At 35.5% G+C, this 18,464-nt stretch overlaps 1 protein-coding gene across 6 annotated transcripts in view; it reads left to right on the top strand.

The window, feature by feature from the left end:
• FAM185A (family with sequence similarity 185 member A) overlaps positions 1 to 18,464 on the top strand; it is a 144,529-nt gene that overhangs the window by 14,267 nt on the left and 111,798 nt on the right. For all 6 annotated transcript variants that reach the window (XR_004627306.1, XR_004627304.1, XM_034666913.1 and 3 more), the window contains exons 4-5: positions 2,026 to 2,164; positions 12,346 to 12,387. Coding sequence is in view for 4 of the 6 variants with exons in the window: in XM_034666913.1 (XP_034522804.1) it covers positions 2,026 to 2,164; positions 12,346 to 12,387 (181 nt within the window). In the remaining 2 variants the exon portion in view is untranslated. The remainder of the gene's footprint in view (positions 1 to 2,025; positions 2,165 to 12,345; positions 12,388 to 18,464) is intronic.

Below are 18,464 nucleotides of genomic sequence, written 5' to 3'. Positions count from 1 at the left end.
TGTTTGTGGGGAGAGTTAGTCAAAGGTGCTCCTTTTGCAAATTTAAATAACTTTCAAATATTCTTTCAATATGTATCTTTTTTTATCCCCTACACCAGCCTCATTATCTATAAAAAGCTAGAGGAGTTGTCTGTTTAATGGAAATGCTTGGTGAGTTTGAAACCATGCATAAAGCAACTTTTCTTGAAGAAACTTTGCAGATAAAGGACAAATTTTTTTCAGGAATTTTACGTCTGTACTATAACACCGAGGAATGCAGAACATTTGTATTCTCACAAATCTGAATGAATGTAGGTAAATTTTTTTTTTTTTAAGATTTTTTTTTTTAATTTATTTACATGACAGAGAAAGAGACAGCCAGCAAGAGAGGGAACACAAGCAGGGGGAGTGGGAGAAGAAGAAGCAGCCTCCCAGCTGAGGAGCCCGATGTGGGGCTCGATCCCAGGACCCTAGGATCACGCCCTGAGCCGAAGGCAGACGCTTAACAACTGAGCCACCCAGGCGCCCCTAAATTTTTTTTTTTTTACTGATTTATTGAAACTAAATTTAAAGTCAAAATTCCTGAGTCCATAATCAGCTTAAAAGAAACTGTAGATAAGAAGCAACTAGGCATATATTATGTGCTTAGTAAAAGTTAAAAAAGAAAGTTACATACTTCAAATCCAGAGGGCAAAGTCATTCTAATTTGCTTCCCAGTGGAACCTTTGAGTGCTTTCCTTTCTCTTTTGTCTACTAATAAATTTTAGTATTCTTGAAACTCAGTTTTTATTAAATAGTATTTTAAATTTTTAACAGTTTTTGAAGCACATATTAGGAATGAATGACACTGGTGTTGTGCTGATGATGTATTGAAAAACAATGATCTTTCTTTAAACCTGGGCAATGATCTTGCTTATCCTGGGTAAAACTGTAGCATGCCTTCCTGGTGATTTGGTTTTTATGTCAACAGTTTTATATTATCACTCACTTGATGCTTCTAAAACATGTTTAAAATTTGATAGAAATGATTTGGAATCCTTAACTAGATCTCTTGATTTTACATTGTGCTCAGTATTTGAAACAAATTCACACGAAATTTTGTTAGGGAAGCTTAGGGATCAATACAAAATTCTTTTCATTTTGTTCAATAGACACCTATTTTGTTATTAAAGTGGGAAAATTGTAGAAATAATAGTATTATTCACTACATTAACAGATGACAGGTGAAAATCATGATAGTCCAAAAAAAACCACAACAAACCAACAGATAAAATATGTGCTAAAATTAAAAACCCATTTATAATTTCAATAGCAACAACAAAACAAGTTTGAAATAGAAAGGATATGATACAAAGGATCTAAAGGATCTAAAGGATATTTAAAGCAAACATCTTACTCAATGATGATGCTATATTGTAAGTTTTCCCTCTGAGAACAGGAATAAGATTAGGTTGCTTACTATCTCGTTGCTTTTGTTCACTGTTGAACTGGAAGCCTGAACCAGACAGTTAGGCAGGACAGAGCAGGAAAAACAGTATTAATATAAGGATTGGAAAAGAAATAATGAAACTATCACTTGTAAGCAATACAAGTTCTGAATGTAGAAAAACTTTCTTAAATTCAGGTAAATTATTAGAATTAGTAAGTGAGTTTAGTGAAGTTGTTGGATTTAAGATCAAATACAAAAGCCAATTAAGATAAAATGAAGTTTAAAAAAAAGAGTTCTTTTATAATAGCATTTAGAAAATACCAAATAGGAATAAATGTAACAAATCTGAAGAACTCTACATAGACAATATAAAACATTATTAAGAGAAATTAAAGAAGCTCCAAATAAATGAAGGAATTTAATGGGTCTATTTCACATTCCACAGAGAACACACTGTTGCTCACAATATTGTATTTAGAGCCAGGGAATTAAAGAAAGTGATTGTGTACTGGGTAGTAACTTTTTATGTAGTTGCCCACTAAATCTGTAGGTACCATTTTGACTTTTTACCAGTCTTTGTTTTATAATGAACTCATTTTGAGTTTTTCTCTTAATAGACTGTGACTATAGATAAACTGCAAGGAAGTACTGTTAATATATCTACTGAACATGGTTTGCTGGAAGCCAAGTATCTTTATACAGAATCGTCATTTCTATCTTCTGCTGCTGGAGATATTACATTAGGAAGTGTTCATGGTAAGATGACAGAAGCCCAATACATCTTCACAACATATAACATAAATTTTAAGAGGTAACTCTCATTTCTCTGTAATCAGAGAAGGATTTGCCATTAGGAAGCTGGCCCTCTAAATAATTAAGGGCAGACTAATCATCTTTTTAAAAAAACATAAAGTGACTCATAAGCTATTTAATTTTATTTTGGTGAGAAATTAAATATGCTGTTATATTTGAAGGTAATATTAATCGTGATTTTTTAATGCATTTCCTTTTGTTATTTATTTATTGCTCAGCTATGCCTTGATTAGTTCTGGTATTTATAACTCTTCATATTTTAATAATGACTATTATCTAGCATTGCATTTCTGTTAATGACAGTGAAAAGTACTCTACTTAATATATTGAGTAGTTTTTAGTAGAAAAGCAATTCCTTACCAAGTCAGATGTTGATTAACACCTATGATAAGAACAGCACTGTTTTTTGTTTTTTTTTTTTTAAGATTTTATTTATTTATTTGACAGAGAGAGACAGCCAGCGAGAGAGGGAACACAGGGGGAGTGGGAGAGGAAGAAGCAGGCTCCTAGTGGAGAAGCCTGATGTGGGGCTCGATCCCAGAACTCTGGGATCACGCCCTGAGCCGAAGGCAGACGCTTAACGACTGTGCCACCCAGGCGCCCCAGATCAGCACTGTTCTTTGCAGTGTTTTATACCATATTTGCACTAAATCCATTAATGTTTAATTTCTTTTGCTTTTAAGTTAGATAAGAATTGAATTTGGTACAGTTTGCCATTAATAGCTTACATGGTAGTAAACAGATATGCCTTTTTGAGATAATCCTCAAAAAAAAGCTCTAGGTCTCTTGATTTTGATTACTTAAAGTGCTGAAATGGAAACAAATTGCTAGGGATAAAAGAATTCGTTCCTTAGCCTTTGTAAAGCCTTTTGTATTTACTGACCTTTAATATGAAGTCAGATACCTTTCCTTGGGTGGTTTAAATTTCGGTCAGACCTAGATCCTCTTTGAGCTGTAGTCTCAGGTCGGGTCTCTTGAAAGCAGACTCCAAAATGGAAGTTAGAGTGCAGCACGTTTACTAGGGAGGTGTCTTGGGACAATGCCATGCAAAGGAAGGAAGCCCAATTTCCGTTGGAGAAGTTGGACTGTGATGCAACCTCAATAACCCCAAGGGGAGAGCTCTGAAGCTGGGATCATCCTCAGAACTGTCTCAAGTTGAGGTGAGGAAAGCTGGACCTTTATATCCTCAATCATTAGATGCAAGATGCCCCAGGAAGGGGTATGATCTTAGGCCAAGATGACTCTTTCCAGCTGAGGCAATTCCCTGAGAGGGCTGACAGCTGGGGGCTCTGTCAGCCAGCAGTACTCCCATCAGCTAGGAAAATAAGCCCTCAGGTATGGAGGAGTTCTAGATGATGAATTACAGCAGTCACTGCAGTTATATTTATTGATTCGTTCAACACATGTATTGACCACCAACTGTGTGCCAGATTTTCAGACACCAAGAATACATAGTTGGGCAGGAGATGATACCTATCGTTAAAAAACTTGTGGTCTTCATTATTTGTAATACTGGTACAGCAATGAGAAGAAGTAAGGGAAGGGAAAATTTGATCCAGTTGCCACTGTTGAAAAGCTTCCCTGCTGTTCAACCCCGCTTTCCCTATCTGGTCCTTGGCCTACACTGGTTTGATTTTTCAGTGGTAGTAAGTTTGTAAAAAAGAGGTAGATAAGAAAGAAACCCTCCTCATTTCTTAGTCACACCAGTGCCTGCCTACTTTTTTTTTTTTTTAAAGATTTTATTTATTTATTTGACAGAGATATAGACAGCAGCGAGAGAGGGAACACAAGCAGGGGGAGTGGGAGAGGAAGAAGCAGGCTCATAGCAGAGGAACCTGGTGGGGCTCGATCCCATAACGCCGGGATCACGCCCTGAGCTGAAGGCAGACGCTTAACCTCTGTGCCACCCAGGCACCCCTGCCTACTTTTTAATAACCCTTCAGACAAGCCTAAGTTTCTTGCTTTCATGCCACCCCTATTTCTATCCTTGTCCTAAGGGTGTCCTGATGACATCCTTGTCATTATATGAACATGCTACTGGAGTTTGGAGATGGGATGGGTACAGAAGAATAGGTAATGTTCTAGCCCTACAGCCTACTAGGTGAGATGATCAGACTCAGACCTTTCTAGTGAAAGGAAGTCCCGATGTTCTAGCTACAGGGATTTTAGTAGGGAGAGATGTCTTCCAGGGATCATCCCAAGCTGGAACTTTGAATATATATTGCAGTGAATTCTTTGTTCTAAATGGGGATGCTCATCTAACATAAATTATATTTGGGCTACATTTAAACAAGCTGGCTTGGGAATCTTAAAACTTGTTTTACGGGGAAATGTGTCATTACCTCTAAACATCTGACTTACAGAAAACAGATTTGGGATATATATGCATTCTAAAACCTGCATGTCTAGGATTTATTTAGTTTGGCTTCCTTTTCCTTAAGCAAGGCTTAAGCTGATTTTTTTTCAAGTAGATTTTTTTTAACCCAACGTACAGATGTTGTAAAAAGCCTTCTTTTTTTTTTTTTTTAAACCACAAATGTGATGGCAATACCTGTCTTTTTTGATAGATTTACCAAGTATATGAGTTTGGGGGTTTTGGTATCAGTCGGTGGGTAGATGGTTTGAAATAAGTTGAAAGCAAACATGTATTGAGGGCCTAAGTGGACCAGCCCCTTTCACTTAATGGGCAATTAGTTGTTTACAAAAGAAGAAAACAAAATTTAGAAATGTCTAATTGTTTGCTCTCAATTACAAGTTAATTAGTGGAAGAGCAAGGATTTGATCCAGATTTCTTGACCTTCCAGGAGATGTTTTTAAACAGTGTTCAAACAAATCTGTGTAATGCCCATGGTGAACCCAAATACCATCATTGCTTTGAGGGCTTCCTGGCATGCTCCAGAGATGTTTTCTCCAGGCAGACAGTGCTACAGCACAGATGGACTGCTTCAGCTATGTTCTATATTGTAAACTCCAGTTTCAGTAACATTTGTTATGCCTTATGACATCTGACAAAAAATGTGGATGTTCTGTACAGTGTTCAGGTTCAGCTTAGCTCCATGGAGATATTTAGGTATTCAGTTCATTCCATAAAAGTGCTGCTGCTATCTTCAGTGGTTTCTAAGGCTTCCATGAAAGGAAGAGAGAACATGAAGTTTATATCTTGTTTATATTTCCTATTTGTTCATATATCCTGATGGCAAACCAATACCCAACATAATGCTAAGTACTTAGAGGATGCTCAGTAAAAGGGATAATGAAAGCAGTAATATGTCTTATCTGACCTTCCAAATTGACTCCTATGTGTAGAAAAGAAAAAATCTATCCTAAATGTTTTCCAAATGGAATTTTTAAGCATGGTTAACTATATTTTCTAGGTAAGAAAATGAGTAAGCTAATTGACTAGTAATATTTACTATTAATAAGGTTGGTTGAATTGTATCTATTAAGTATGTGTGCTTTCTAATATAAAAGAAACTGGTTTATTCATTGATCCAACAAATATTCTCTACTGTTCTGGCACTGGAAATCTAGTAGGGGAATAGGTAGTTGGATAGTTTGTGTTCAGGTATAAAATTCTGTGACAGTTTACTCCCTTGATTTTCTTCTAAATTATCAAAAAATTAGATTTCTATATGAATTATATTTTATTATATTCTGCTATTTGAATATTATTTTAAAAGAATTCTGTACACATATATGTAAGATATACATATACTTACATGTATTCTACTAAATGTATTTTTAAAATATAAATATATGTAGTCTCCTGACTCTTTAGAGAGAAACAGAAGCTTCCTTGAAATGGTTTGCTGGGGTTGGTTTTTATTTATAACATAATTCAAACAATTAATAAGTAGCCTGACTTCTGACTTATATATCCATCTGCTTGATAGATGTAGCTAATTGGATCTTTACAGGCATCTCAAACCCAACATTTCTAACTTCTTTTCTCTTACTTTCCCCCTTTCCCCCAAACCTCATCCCTAATGTGTTCCTCCTCCTTTATTTACATTTGCAGTTCTGATATTACCATGTACCAAACTCCCAAGCTAGATATCTTGAAGTAATCCTAGATTCCGCTCTCTCTCACCTCCCACTCATCTTATTAATCACCAAGTTTAAGTAGGTTTTATCACCTAAATATTCCTTCAATCTGTCCCATCTTTTTCCTTCTAATTTCTACTATTCTATTTCAGAGTCTTGTCATCTCTTGCTTCAACTCTAGCAATAACTTTGCTTCCAGTCTTGCTTTCTTCAAATCTGTCCTCTTTACTGTAGTCTATGGTAGTGTATGAGAAATGCACATTGAACATGGCATTCTTTTATTTAAAGCTTTCCAGTTGCCCGAATAACTTGCCTAACTTTCCATTTCCCTCTTTGGACCCTATGCTTTGCCTTCGAGAATTACATAATCTCTTACTTTCCCATATATATTTTTACGTGTTTTATACTTTTGAGTCCTTGATCAGAGCCTTTCACTATACTGATCATTCTGTTGATCGTTTTCTTAAAATGTTTTTCCCACCTTTCTTTACCTCATTGACTTTTAGAAATTTTTCAGTACTCAGATAAAGCATCTTCTCCTCATCTCGGGCCTTCCATTGACCCACACATTTTTGCCTAATTATAAACTCCTCAAGAAAAAGGATCATGTTTTATTCATCTCTATATTAGCATTTAGCACTGTGGCTTACAAATAGCAAGTGCCTGCCTTCCTGCTCCCTGCCACCACCCAAATACAAAAAGAATTTAACCTTTAAGGATATTTTATTGCTCTGTTTGGATTGTTAGAGTATATGTGCTTTTAACATCATAATCACGTTTCTCTTAGTGAAGAAAAATAAACTAATGTTCATCAATAATTGATAGCTTATTTTTTCTTCTGACCATACTAGAATGAAGAATTACCAGCTAAGAAAAGCAGTATATTTTCTCAAACACTGGGGTTTGTGGAGAAGTTGCAAAACTTGAGAGTAGAGTAAGCACACATAGTTATTACAGACCATATGGTATCTGCTTTATTGCAGAGAAGGCTTTTACAAAGATCTGCTCCTCTCAAATAGTTGATTTGCTTATTGTTTTTAGTGATTGGAGATGAAATAGGTAGAACCAAAATGTAGAAAACTGTGCTAATAATGCCCATTTGGTTGAGTTGAGTCCTTTTAAATATTCTCCGTTATTCCACAAAGTATTTGAAGTAAGATGTCCATTTTGTATATTCTAACGACTTTGGAGTATTTCTGTTTTGGGTAGAGTTTTCTAAATATTTTGATATGAGTTGAAAATATATTTTTTGTTTATTGCTTTAAAAGTTCTTTAGCATTGACAAAAATATTTTGAAATATTCTTTATATTTATAAATATTCCTTATTTTCGTAGTTTTTCTTGTTCCACTATGCTTTTATTGTATAGAATTCTTAACATTCAGGGGCACTTGGGTGGCACAGCAGTTGAGCATCTGCCTTCGGCTCAGGGAGTGATCCCAGCATTATGGGATCGAGCCCCATATCAGGCTCTTCCGCTATGAGCCTGCTTCTTCCTCTCCCACTCCCCCTGCTTGTGTTCCCTCTCTCACTGGCTGTCTCTCTGTCGAATAAATAAAAATAAAATCTTAAAGAAAAAAAAAGAATTCTTAACATTCAAGAGAGATGTAGTCTGAGACTCTAGGTGCCACTATAATATGAACTAGTCCTCATTCTTTAATAGATCTAAACCTTCTATCTGTGGCTCTGAGAACCATAACTTTCTTTGAGATCACTTTAACTTTCACGACGAGCACTAATGATTGGCTTTTGAAAAAGACCATGTTTTCGTTAAAAAATAGCAAATTTTTATAGAATTCATTGAGACTACTAGAAGATAATAAAGCTCTTTTGCCTTGCTAAGTGGGTGACTGGACTCATTAGCTAAATGACTGACTATAAAACTGTCATAGTTCTTTATTAATAGTTAAAAATCACAATACTCAGTGGCCTACTTCATCTTATTTTTGAAGCGTTCAGGAAGTAGAAGCAATAAAGAGAGTTCTGGGTGGAATCCTCACTGTCTCACACTGGATTAATCTCCGTAAAGCATGGTTTTCCTATTGTTATCCTTTGTAAAATTCTTCACTGACTCTTTCAATACAGGGTAAAGTCAATAGACTAGCACCCCATGGTTCACAGGTTGCTCTTCACTTGTTTTTCCAAATTAAATTCGAACATTTAAAAATCCTTCAAATCAATAAAAAATCATTTAAAAAATAATAATGTTGACTACATACTGGGTAGTGTACTACGCTTTCAGGATATAATGCTAAATAACAAAGACATGATCTCCATCCTCATAGACTTGCCTAATTGCTTCAGCTTAACTGGTTTGCATGATTTAAACATAGCATGTGTAGTTCTGCCTTTTTACCTTTGTTTATGTAATTCTTTTTCCCAGAAAATCCTTCCCCCTCAACATATTCAAATTTTATTCATGTTTCAAATCTCAACTCTGCTAATATCTCCACAATGACTATTCTCTTCATCCATATCAGGTCATTTTAGTGTCTTCTGAATGGCTATGGCACCTAATATGTATTGTTCACTTGTGACTTTCACTTATAATTTATAAATACTAATTTTTAACTTTTCACGTGTGTATCTCCCCAGATACCCTATAAGGCTTTGGATGGCCAGGCTGTCTTCTGGCCCCTCCCCAAAATGATTCATGTCCCTCCCACATGCAGAATGCACTGCCTTCCTTCCAAGTTTCCTAAAAGTCTCATGCCATTATGCACCACATCAGAGTCCAGAATCTTCATCAAAATTGGATCAAGGTGTATGAGGCTCCTCAAGTATAGTTGCCTAACCCCTCAAGAACTCAACAACTCCTCAAGAACAGTTTCTCTAAATCTGAAGACCTGTGACCTAAAGAGACAAGTTCTCTAGCCCCCCCACCCCACTGTCCCCCAAAACACACTACCTACATACCCAACATACACCGATGGGACAGGTATAGGATAATTGCTATAGACTTTCCTATTCAAAAGTGGGAAAATGAGAGGCACAAAGGGGTCACTGGTCCATAGTGATTTGGGGTGGGCCAACATTGGACTTTCCTTGATTATATCAAAAGGCCTGGGAATAATTCTTTAGGGTTTCAGACTTTGCCCTCTGAGCTTTTGTTCCTCCCTTTGAGTCATCCTTCTTTTTTCATGAAATATATCATGTGTTTGCATCTGAGTAGTTTTCTGAGTCTGCTTCCTGACAGTAGAATTTTGGAGGTCTGGTGGTCTCTTAACTTTGTACTATCACTGTTCCTTTTAGTTCAGTTTAGCAGTGTGTTTGCTGTTGTTACTCTTTCAAAAATTTTTGTCAGCCTCCTCTGAATCATGTGGGGTTTATTCCGTAAGATAAAAGCCACATCTAAGAATCTCTTTAAAATGTGGACTTCTGCAGAGATATTGAGGTAAAATATACTCAAGCTTTCTAGAGTGTCTGTTGTTTGAGAGGATCTATGAAATACACCTTTAATCTTTTTAAAGGACTTTTTGTATAATTGATTAGTACTGTGAAGTACCACTCTTGATCTTTCTGGGATCTTTTTTTTTTTTTTAAAGATTTTATTTATTTATTTGACAGAGATAGAGACAGCCAGTGAGAGAGGGAACAACAAGCAGGGGGAGTGGGAGAGGAAGAAGCAGGCTTCCAGCAGAGGAGCCTGATGTGGGGCTCAATCCCATAACGCCGGGATCACACCCTGAACCGAAGGCAGACGCTCAATGACTGAGCCACCCAGGTGCCCTGATCTTTCTGGGATCTTAAGAAGAGGTTTTGCAGTCCCTCCTCAGCTCCGTTTTTAGGCCCTGTACTGCCCGTGCCCTGGATTCAAGCTTTGTTCGGAAACTATTCCTAACTTTAACATCTTTTGCCATCTTGAGAGGCTGAGAATTTTCAAAACTGTGTGTGTCCTGGTTTTGTTTGTCTGTCTGATTAACAGTCCTTTCTTTAGCTTAGTTTATCTCTCTTCTCTTGCATTTTACACTAAGTGGCCAAAAAAAAAAAAATAGCACTTACAACACTTTAAGCTTGCTTGGATATCTTAGTTAAATTACTCTGTTCCTTAAGGTACATTTCCTAGTTTCCACATTACTGAAGATAATGTTGTTGTTAAGTTTCTACAACTACTTAACAAGAATCCTCCTTTCTCTAATTTCTAAAAACATTTTCCTCACTTTCCCTGGAGCCCTTGTGGGAAGAATACTCAAAGTCCAGCTTTCTACTAACAGTCTGTTGAAGGCAATTTAGGCTTTCTCTAACATGTTCCTCAAAACCTTTCCAACCTCTATCCACTGCCAAGTGCCAAAGCTACTCATACATTTTTAGGTGTTTATTATGGCAGTAACCCACTTTCACCTGTCAACATCTAACTAGTTACCTCTTACTGTGTAACAAATTACCTCAAAATTTAGCAGCTGAAAGCAACAAGCATTTATTGTCTTATAGTTTGAATGGGTCAGGAATCTTGGTGTGAATTCACTGGATCCTCTACCTCAAGACCTCTTATGAGGTTGTTATGAAAGTGTCAGCTAAAGCTGCGGGGTCCATTTGAAGGTTCCACCAAAGGACAGTCTGCTTCGTAGCTTATTCATGTGGCTGTTGGCAGAATTCAGGTCAGATCCTGTTGGCTGGAGGCCTTTTTTAGTTCCTTCTTAGTGGGCTTCTTTCATAAGGCAGTTGACAACATGGCTAGCTGGCTTCCCTCAGAGCAGAAGACGGCTAGCAAGACAGAAACCAGAATCTTTTTGTAACCTAATCTTGGAACATGCCATCACTTTTGCCTTATTCTTTGTGTTACAAGCAAATTATTAGGTACAGCCTATATATGAGGGGAGGAAATTACTCAAGGGCATGAATACCAGAAGGCGCAAGGATCATTGAAAGTCATCTTAGAAGCTGTGTGATCTTTGGCCACTAATTGTATGTGATGGTGAATCTGCATTTACTGGATTTGAAAATTGGAAGAGAGTGTCTAAGACCAATGAAATAATATTTACATAACACATTTAAAAGAATTTTTACAACTTTGTAACTTACTGAGACTTGAAAATAATCTTAGGAGCTTAATTTCTCCATACAAACCAAGTTTTATTCCTACACAAATGTACCCCTTGTTTATATCCTTACATGAAGTATGATGGAATATAAGACTTTTAGAGAGATTTTTACAATCAAAGTACATCTGACTGTTGGACAAATGAACCAAGGGTTTTGTTTGCTTTTTCCCAGGTACTGATACATGTCAGTATTTATAGGATGCAAGAAATTAAGTAAATGAGTCCGTTTACCCTAGATTATTTCTGAGATAAAAGCTATTCCTTTACTTTTGAATGTAGTTTTGGAATAGTGGTAGAAGAGGCAAAGTTGCTTACATTTTCAGTGCAGTAAACATAGGTAGTATGGGTCTGGGAGCAATTCTACAAACACACATTTGAAGAAAAATCCTACTAATTTTGATATTGGAGGAAAGGGGGCTGGGAAGAATGGTTGCAATATCCTATACTTGTCCTGGAAAGTATATTTTCATCAAAAGACAGGAAACTCTGAAGCCTTTTTCTTTGCTACTCATACTTCAATGTGTTCATTTTACAGAGTCCAAACTCTGTAACTCTTGGCACAGAAACTACTTTAATAGACATGGCAGAACGACCTGAAAAATAACAGTAATAACTCTTTTTCATAGGTTATTTTAGTGTTAGTTGGTTCAAAACTTGGTTTTGAGTGATCTGATAACTACAGTGATGTTTATGTTGGAAATACATAGTACATTTAAGTAACTTTTCATTTATGGGTTATAGAAGTATCATTATTTTTCTTTCATGTTTCCCAGAAAGTATGGTGGTTTGTTTTGTAGTTATGCTAGAGAAGCTTAAGGTGGAATAGAGGAAGAGAGTTTGTATAGATGACTAAAGCTAGTTATTTCAGAGTTGCAGCTAAATCTCTTACTAGATTTGTAATACTGAGAAAATTTGCCAACAACAATAACAATGTTATTAAATAATATTATGGATGTCCAGCCACCTTTTAGAATACTATATAACAGTTTCTTTCTAGATTATCCCTAATATAAAAAATTCTTTTTTTTTTCTTTTACAGGTAATATAACATTACAAAGCAAGATGGGTAATATCACAGTAGGTATGTACTAAGCTGCTTGTTGATAAGTTTTGCATCCTTTAAAGAATAGCTATATTTGTGATATTTTATTAGGGTAAATAAAATCTGAAGTTTAGCTGATGAACCTGATAGGATCCTGATATGCAAGTCAAATATAGGCAGACCCAATGTATGAATACATAAAATTATTTCTGAAAAGTCATTGACTTATCATCCTAAAAATAATGTATAATTATAGATTTGGTATCAATAAGAATAAAGTTAGAATTCTGATTTTACCACTTTCTCTACATGGGCCAATTACCTAACTTCTCTGTGCTTCAGTTTCCGTGTCTGAAAGAAATAGAAATAATAGTTAAGTACCTTTCATATAGGGTTATTATAAGAAGTGAGATCATATATATATAAAGTACTTTAACACAGTATCTGACGTATGGTAAAAATTCAATAAATAATAGTCATTTTTATTATTGTTCTAATCCTAAGCCGGAACTAATAGTGGCTAATGGTACCTTAGACCTCATCACTACATGTGATGCTGTGCTTGTGAGAGAAAAACTTCAGATTTCCAGATAGTTTGGATAGAGTTTTTCTCTGTCCCAAATAGCACCTGCTTACCTATTAGGCAAAGGCGCACTCTAAACCACAAGAGTGGTGGTTGTTTTTAGGCCTTAGAGGGTAGGGGTGGGGATGGGAAACTAAAACCTTTGTGGGGAAGCTGTGGCTTATTGCCAGTATGAATGTCCAGGGCCTCCTGGCTTTGTCCTTTTTGACCTTTTACATTTGTCCTTTTGTTGTACTGATCAAAATAGTGAACATTTTCAATAGTCCTTTTCACTATCACTCCTGAATTTTCTGGCTTAAAGTACATATCTTTTTAAAAATTTTCAAGAGATTGAAACTTTTGTTCAGCGAGGGATTAAGTTGAAAATAAAGGCTTCTTAAGTAATAGTTATAAATCATTTTAACTAAGACATGACAGAAGGATTTACCTGTTTCTAGTGGGAAATCAAGATTTACTGTTGACTGTTCAGGCCATTTCGACACATCTAGGGATGGTAAGGGAAATTTCTATTGTGAACAAAAAGGTACACTGGTGAGAAGCTGAGCTAGCTGGGGAGAGAAAATGCTAGACATGGGCAGAGTTTGTAGCAGTAAAGCAAGGGAGGAAAAGGAGGAGAATGTTGCAAATTGGGGGGCACAGGGAATTTCACTACCAACTAGAAGGCCCTTTAGGCAGATATGAATTTGAGGAATACTTATGATATGATATAATACAATAATGTTAGTGTTATTCTTGGATAGAAATATGGGAACATAAATGGAAAACCATTCTCTCTAAAATTGGAAATAAATGGTTATTTATCCATACTAGAAAAGAATGGTAATAGCAAGTATGAAGTGAGAAGTAATGTACATATTTGAAGATGGTTTCAAACTCTGTATAAATGATTAATGTTATGAATTCTTTTTAATTTTCTATATGAACTTTTTCTTTTTCCTGCTATTAAGCATTAGAGGGATTTTCAGACAAAATGTTTTATTTTTCTTAGATAAATCTCTGTCCACTCAGAGAAAATGGCCTGAGTCCAGTGTTAAGAAATATAGGGGTGCCTGGGTGGCTCAGTCGATTGAAAGTCTGACTCTTGGTTTTGGCTTGGTTGGTGATCCTTGGAGTCCTGAGATAGAGCCCTATGTTGGGCTCCGTGGTTGGCAGGGAATCTGCTTGGAGAGTCTTTTCCTCTGCCCCTCCCCTCACTTGCACATGTGCGTGCTCTCTCTCTCTCTTGCTCTCTCTCTCTCTCAAATAAATAAATAAATCTTTAAAAATATATATATATATAATTGACTACGATTATAAAAGTAGTTAATAACCCTTTATAATTTTCTTTAGCAAAACATAAATCATGTCTGTAGTTTTAGGTTCTTAAAAATCCACAAGTATGTGAAGGTAAATAATGGTTGAATTCTTATTTTGTGAATGTGGTTGATAAATTTGGGGTTTTATTTTGGAAGAATCTCTTAAAGTAAGAGAAAATGTATACATTTGTTAAGATATCATATTTTGATCTGTCATAGTGTGGGAAAACATGGACTTTAGAAGTAGATTTGATTGTGAATTTTGGTCCTTCTACCTATTAGCTGTGTGACTCTGATCAAATTAGTGTCTCTGAGTTTACATTTTTACACATAAAATGGATACCACTTACATAGCACAAGGTTAAGATATTAAATAACATAGTACTATAGCCTACTGTTGACCAGAAGCCTTAACCAATAACAAACTGTCCATTAACACATATTTCGTGTGCTGTATGTATTAAATACTGTGTTATTATAACAAAGTAAGCAAGAGAAAAGAAATGTTAAGAAAATCATAAGGAGGGGCGCCTGGGTGGCGCAGTCATTGAGCGTCTGCCTTGGGCTCAGGGCGTGATCCCGGTGTTCCGGGACTGAGTCCCACATCGGGCTCCTCCGCTGGGAGCCTGCTTCTTCCTCTCCCATTCCCCTGCTGTGTTCCCTCTCTCCCTGGCTGTCTCTCTGTCACATAAATAAATAGGGTCTTTAAAAAAAAAATCATAAGGAAGAGAAAATAGATTTATAGTACTGTACTGTATATTTGTTCAAAAAAAATCCACCTATGAGTGGACCCAATAGTTCAAACCCATGTTGTTCAAGGATCAACAATCTAAATAAAGTACAGCTCAATCCATGGTAGTTATTCAAAAAACTACCCTTCTTTTTCCTCTTCCAGTTTATTATCTATAATATAAAACTAGTAAGCCACTATGTTTTAACCTTAATTATGAAGGAAATGTTCATCTCATAAATTCCTTTATTTCTTTCAATATCTCAATTTCTTTCAATATCTCTCTTTCAAGATCTTTGGAAGAAAGATCTAAATTATGTCTCTATTTATTGCTTCAACATTGTGGTAATGTTTGAAGACAGTCTTGAGTATAGCAGTAACTCATCAACATCTGTTTATTGAGTGCCTGCGGTATATGAAGAACTCTTTAAGGTACCAGGGAATATTATGGTCAAGAAGACATAGTCTCCATGCTCACCTTCAGCCTGAGAAGAAAGACAATAAGCATGTAAATAACCAAAGATAACTTCAGATTGTGCAATGAATAAATAAGAGAGGGTAATGGAATAGAGAGTGGGGAAAAGAAAGTGACTGCATTTAGCAATCAGGGAGGGTCTGAAGAAAGGACATTTGAACTAAAGCCAGAATAATGGGAAAGAGGTTCATAAAATTCTGGATGCAGAGCTCCCCAGATAGAGGAAAAGCCAGTATAAGCCCTGAAACTGGAATGAACTTATCATTTTCGAGGTATAGAAAGAGAACTTGGGGAGAGTCATGGGAGATGAGGTAAATAAGGGCTAGATCAGGGTAGGGACTTAATTCCAACTACAACAGGTGCTAGCAGGGGAGCAATATATAATTTATATTTTAAAAGAGCAACCAAGCTGTTCTGGTATATTACAACATACCAGAGGGTGCAGAAGTTGATGCAGGCACCTAGAAAACTTAATTTGTTTATTCTGTTGATGGATGCCTGGGCTGTGTCTAGTTTTTGGCAGCTGTAAACAAACTTTCTGTGAACATTCTTAGACAAGTCATTTTATGGAGAGATATATGGATTATATATATGTATATAAGTATATTTTATATGTACATATACACACATTTATATGTGTGTATTTTTCTCCTCTTGGGTAAATGCCTAGGAATAGAATTGCTGATTTGAGTATGCATGATACCCTACCAGTCTTTTCCCCCAAGTTCCATTTTACACTTCCTTCTACAGTGTATGAGAATTCTAGTTGTTCACATCCTCATCAACATTTTATTGTCAGTCTTTTAATTTTACCAATTCTGGTGTGTGTACAGGGGTTTTCCTATGGTATTAATTTACATTTCCCTGATGACTAATGATGTTCAGTACTTTTTCATGTGCTTATTGATTATTAGTATATATTTCTTTTTGAAGTTTTTTCAGATCTTTTGCCCATTTATTTTTTAGTTGGATTATTTGTCTTTTTATTATTGAATTGGTGGAGTTGTTTATATATTCTGGGAACAACCTTTTGTCAGATATTGTTTTTCCATATTTCCTCTCAGTCTGTGGCTTGCATGTTCATTTTCTTAATAGTGTATTTTGATGGGAAGATTTCCATTTTGATGAAGTCTAATTTATGATTATTTTTATGGTTATTGATTCCTGCGTCCTGAGAAATCTTTGTCTGCCTTCAATCATGAAGCTGTTCTCCTATGTTTTCCTCTAGCACCTTTACAATTTTTGTTTTTACCTTTGATCTATCTCTAACTTTCTGTGTTTAGGAATCAAGATTTGTTTTTTCCCGTATGTATGTTCTAGTAATTACATCACCATTTGTTGAAAAATCTTTCATTCTCCAATATATTATTGGAGAATGAAAGATTCTTTGTCTAGAATCTTTGTAAGTTAATAGATATTTTATTACCATATTAATATTTTCTGTTTTATGTGGTTTTACATTTGGTAAGTGGTATTTTCAAGGAATTTGTCTATTTTATCAAATTGTCAAATTTGTTCACATAATGTTTTGCAAAGTATTCCCTTGTACTCCTTTTTATGCCTGTAGGTTGTGTAGTGATACTTCTTTCCTCTTCATTCCTGATATTGATACTTGTATTTTCTTTTTCTTGATTAATAAAGCTAAACTTTATAATTACGCTAATCTTTTCAAAGAACCAATTTTTCACTAAGTATCTCTATTGTTTGTTTTCTAACATATTGATTGATTTCTGCTCTGTATTATGTTCTTTCTTTTATTTACTTTGAGTTTCCTTGCTCTTCCTTTTCTAGCTTCTTCAGGTAAAATATTAGGTCATTGATTGTAGACTTTCTTTTTTTAATTTTTAGATTTTCTTTGTTAATGTTAGCTAAATTACAAGTCTGTTAAAAGCAGTATATTCCCCACATTTTGAAATGTTGCAGGTTTTTTTCCTTCCATAATTTGGCTACTGTAAATAGTGCTTCAGTAACTACAGGAGTGCATATATACCTTTGAATTAGTATTTTTTAATTAAGTTTTCATTTTAATTCCAGTGTAGTTAACATATAGTGTTATATTAGTTTCAGCTGTACAATATAGGGAGTTAAGAATTTCATACATCACCCAGTACTCATCATGACAGGTGCCCTCCTTAATATCCATGACCTATTTCACCCATACATCCACCAACCTCCCCTTTGGTAACCATCAGTTTGTTCTCTGTAATGAAGAGTCTATTTCTTTATTTGTCTCTCTTTTTTTTTTTTCCTTTACATAGATCCATGTACGGATCCAACATAGATCCATCCTTGTTGCAAGTGGCAAGATTTCTTTTATTAGCTTTACGTGTACAATATAGTGACTCAATAATTCCATATTATTACTAAGTGTTTTTCATGGCAAGTGTACTCTTAATTCCCTTCACTTATTTCACCCATCCCTCCACCCACCTCCCCTCTGGTAACCATTAGTTTGTTCTGTATAGTTAAGAGTCTGTTTTTATATTTGTCTTTTTCCTTTGTTTCATTTTTTTTGTTTCTTAAATTCCACATATGAGTGAAATCATCTGGTATTTATCTTTCTCTGAGTGACTTATTTCATTTAGCATAATACTCTCTAGCTCCAACAATGTTGTTGCAAATGGTAAGATTTCATTATTTTTTATGGCTGGATAATATTCCATTGTATACCACATCTTCTTTTCCCATCCATCTATCAATGGACAAATGCTGCACTAAACACAGGGGTGTGTATATATCCCTTAGAATTAGTGTTTCCATGTTCTTTGGGTAAATACCTACCTAGTGTGATTGCTGGATCATATGGTAGCTCTATTTTTAATTTTTTCAGGAAGCTCTGCACTGTCTTCCACAGTGCCTGCACCAGTTTGCATTCCCAGTGACAGGGTCAGAGAGTTCCTTTTTCTCCATATCCTCACCACGGCTTGTTGTTTCTTGTGTTTTTGATTTTAGCCATTCTGACAGGTATGAGGTGATAATCTCATTGTGGTTTTGATTTGCATTTTCCTGATAATGAATGATGTTAAGCATCTT

Source organism: Ailuropoda melanoleuca, chromosome 1, assembly GCF_002007445.2.
Source record: "Ailuropoda melanoleuca isolate Jingjing chromosome 1, ASM200744v2, whole genome shotgun sequence".
NCBI lineage: Eukaryota > Metazoa > Chordata > Mammalia > Carnivora > Ursidae > Ailuropoda > Ailuropoda melanoleuca.
This window is presented reverse-complemented; position numbering and strand designations above follow the sequence as displayed.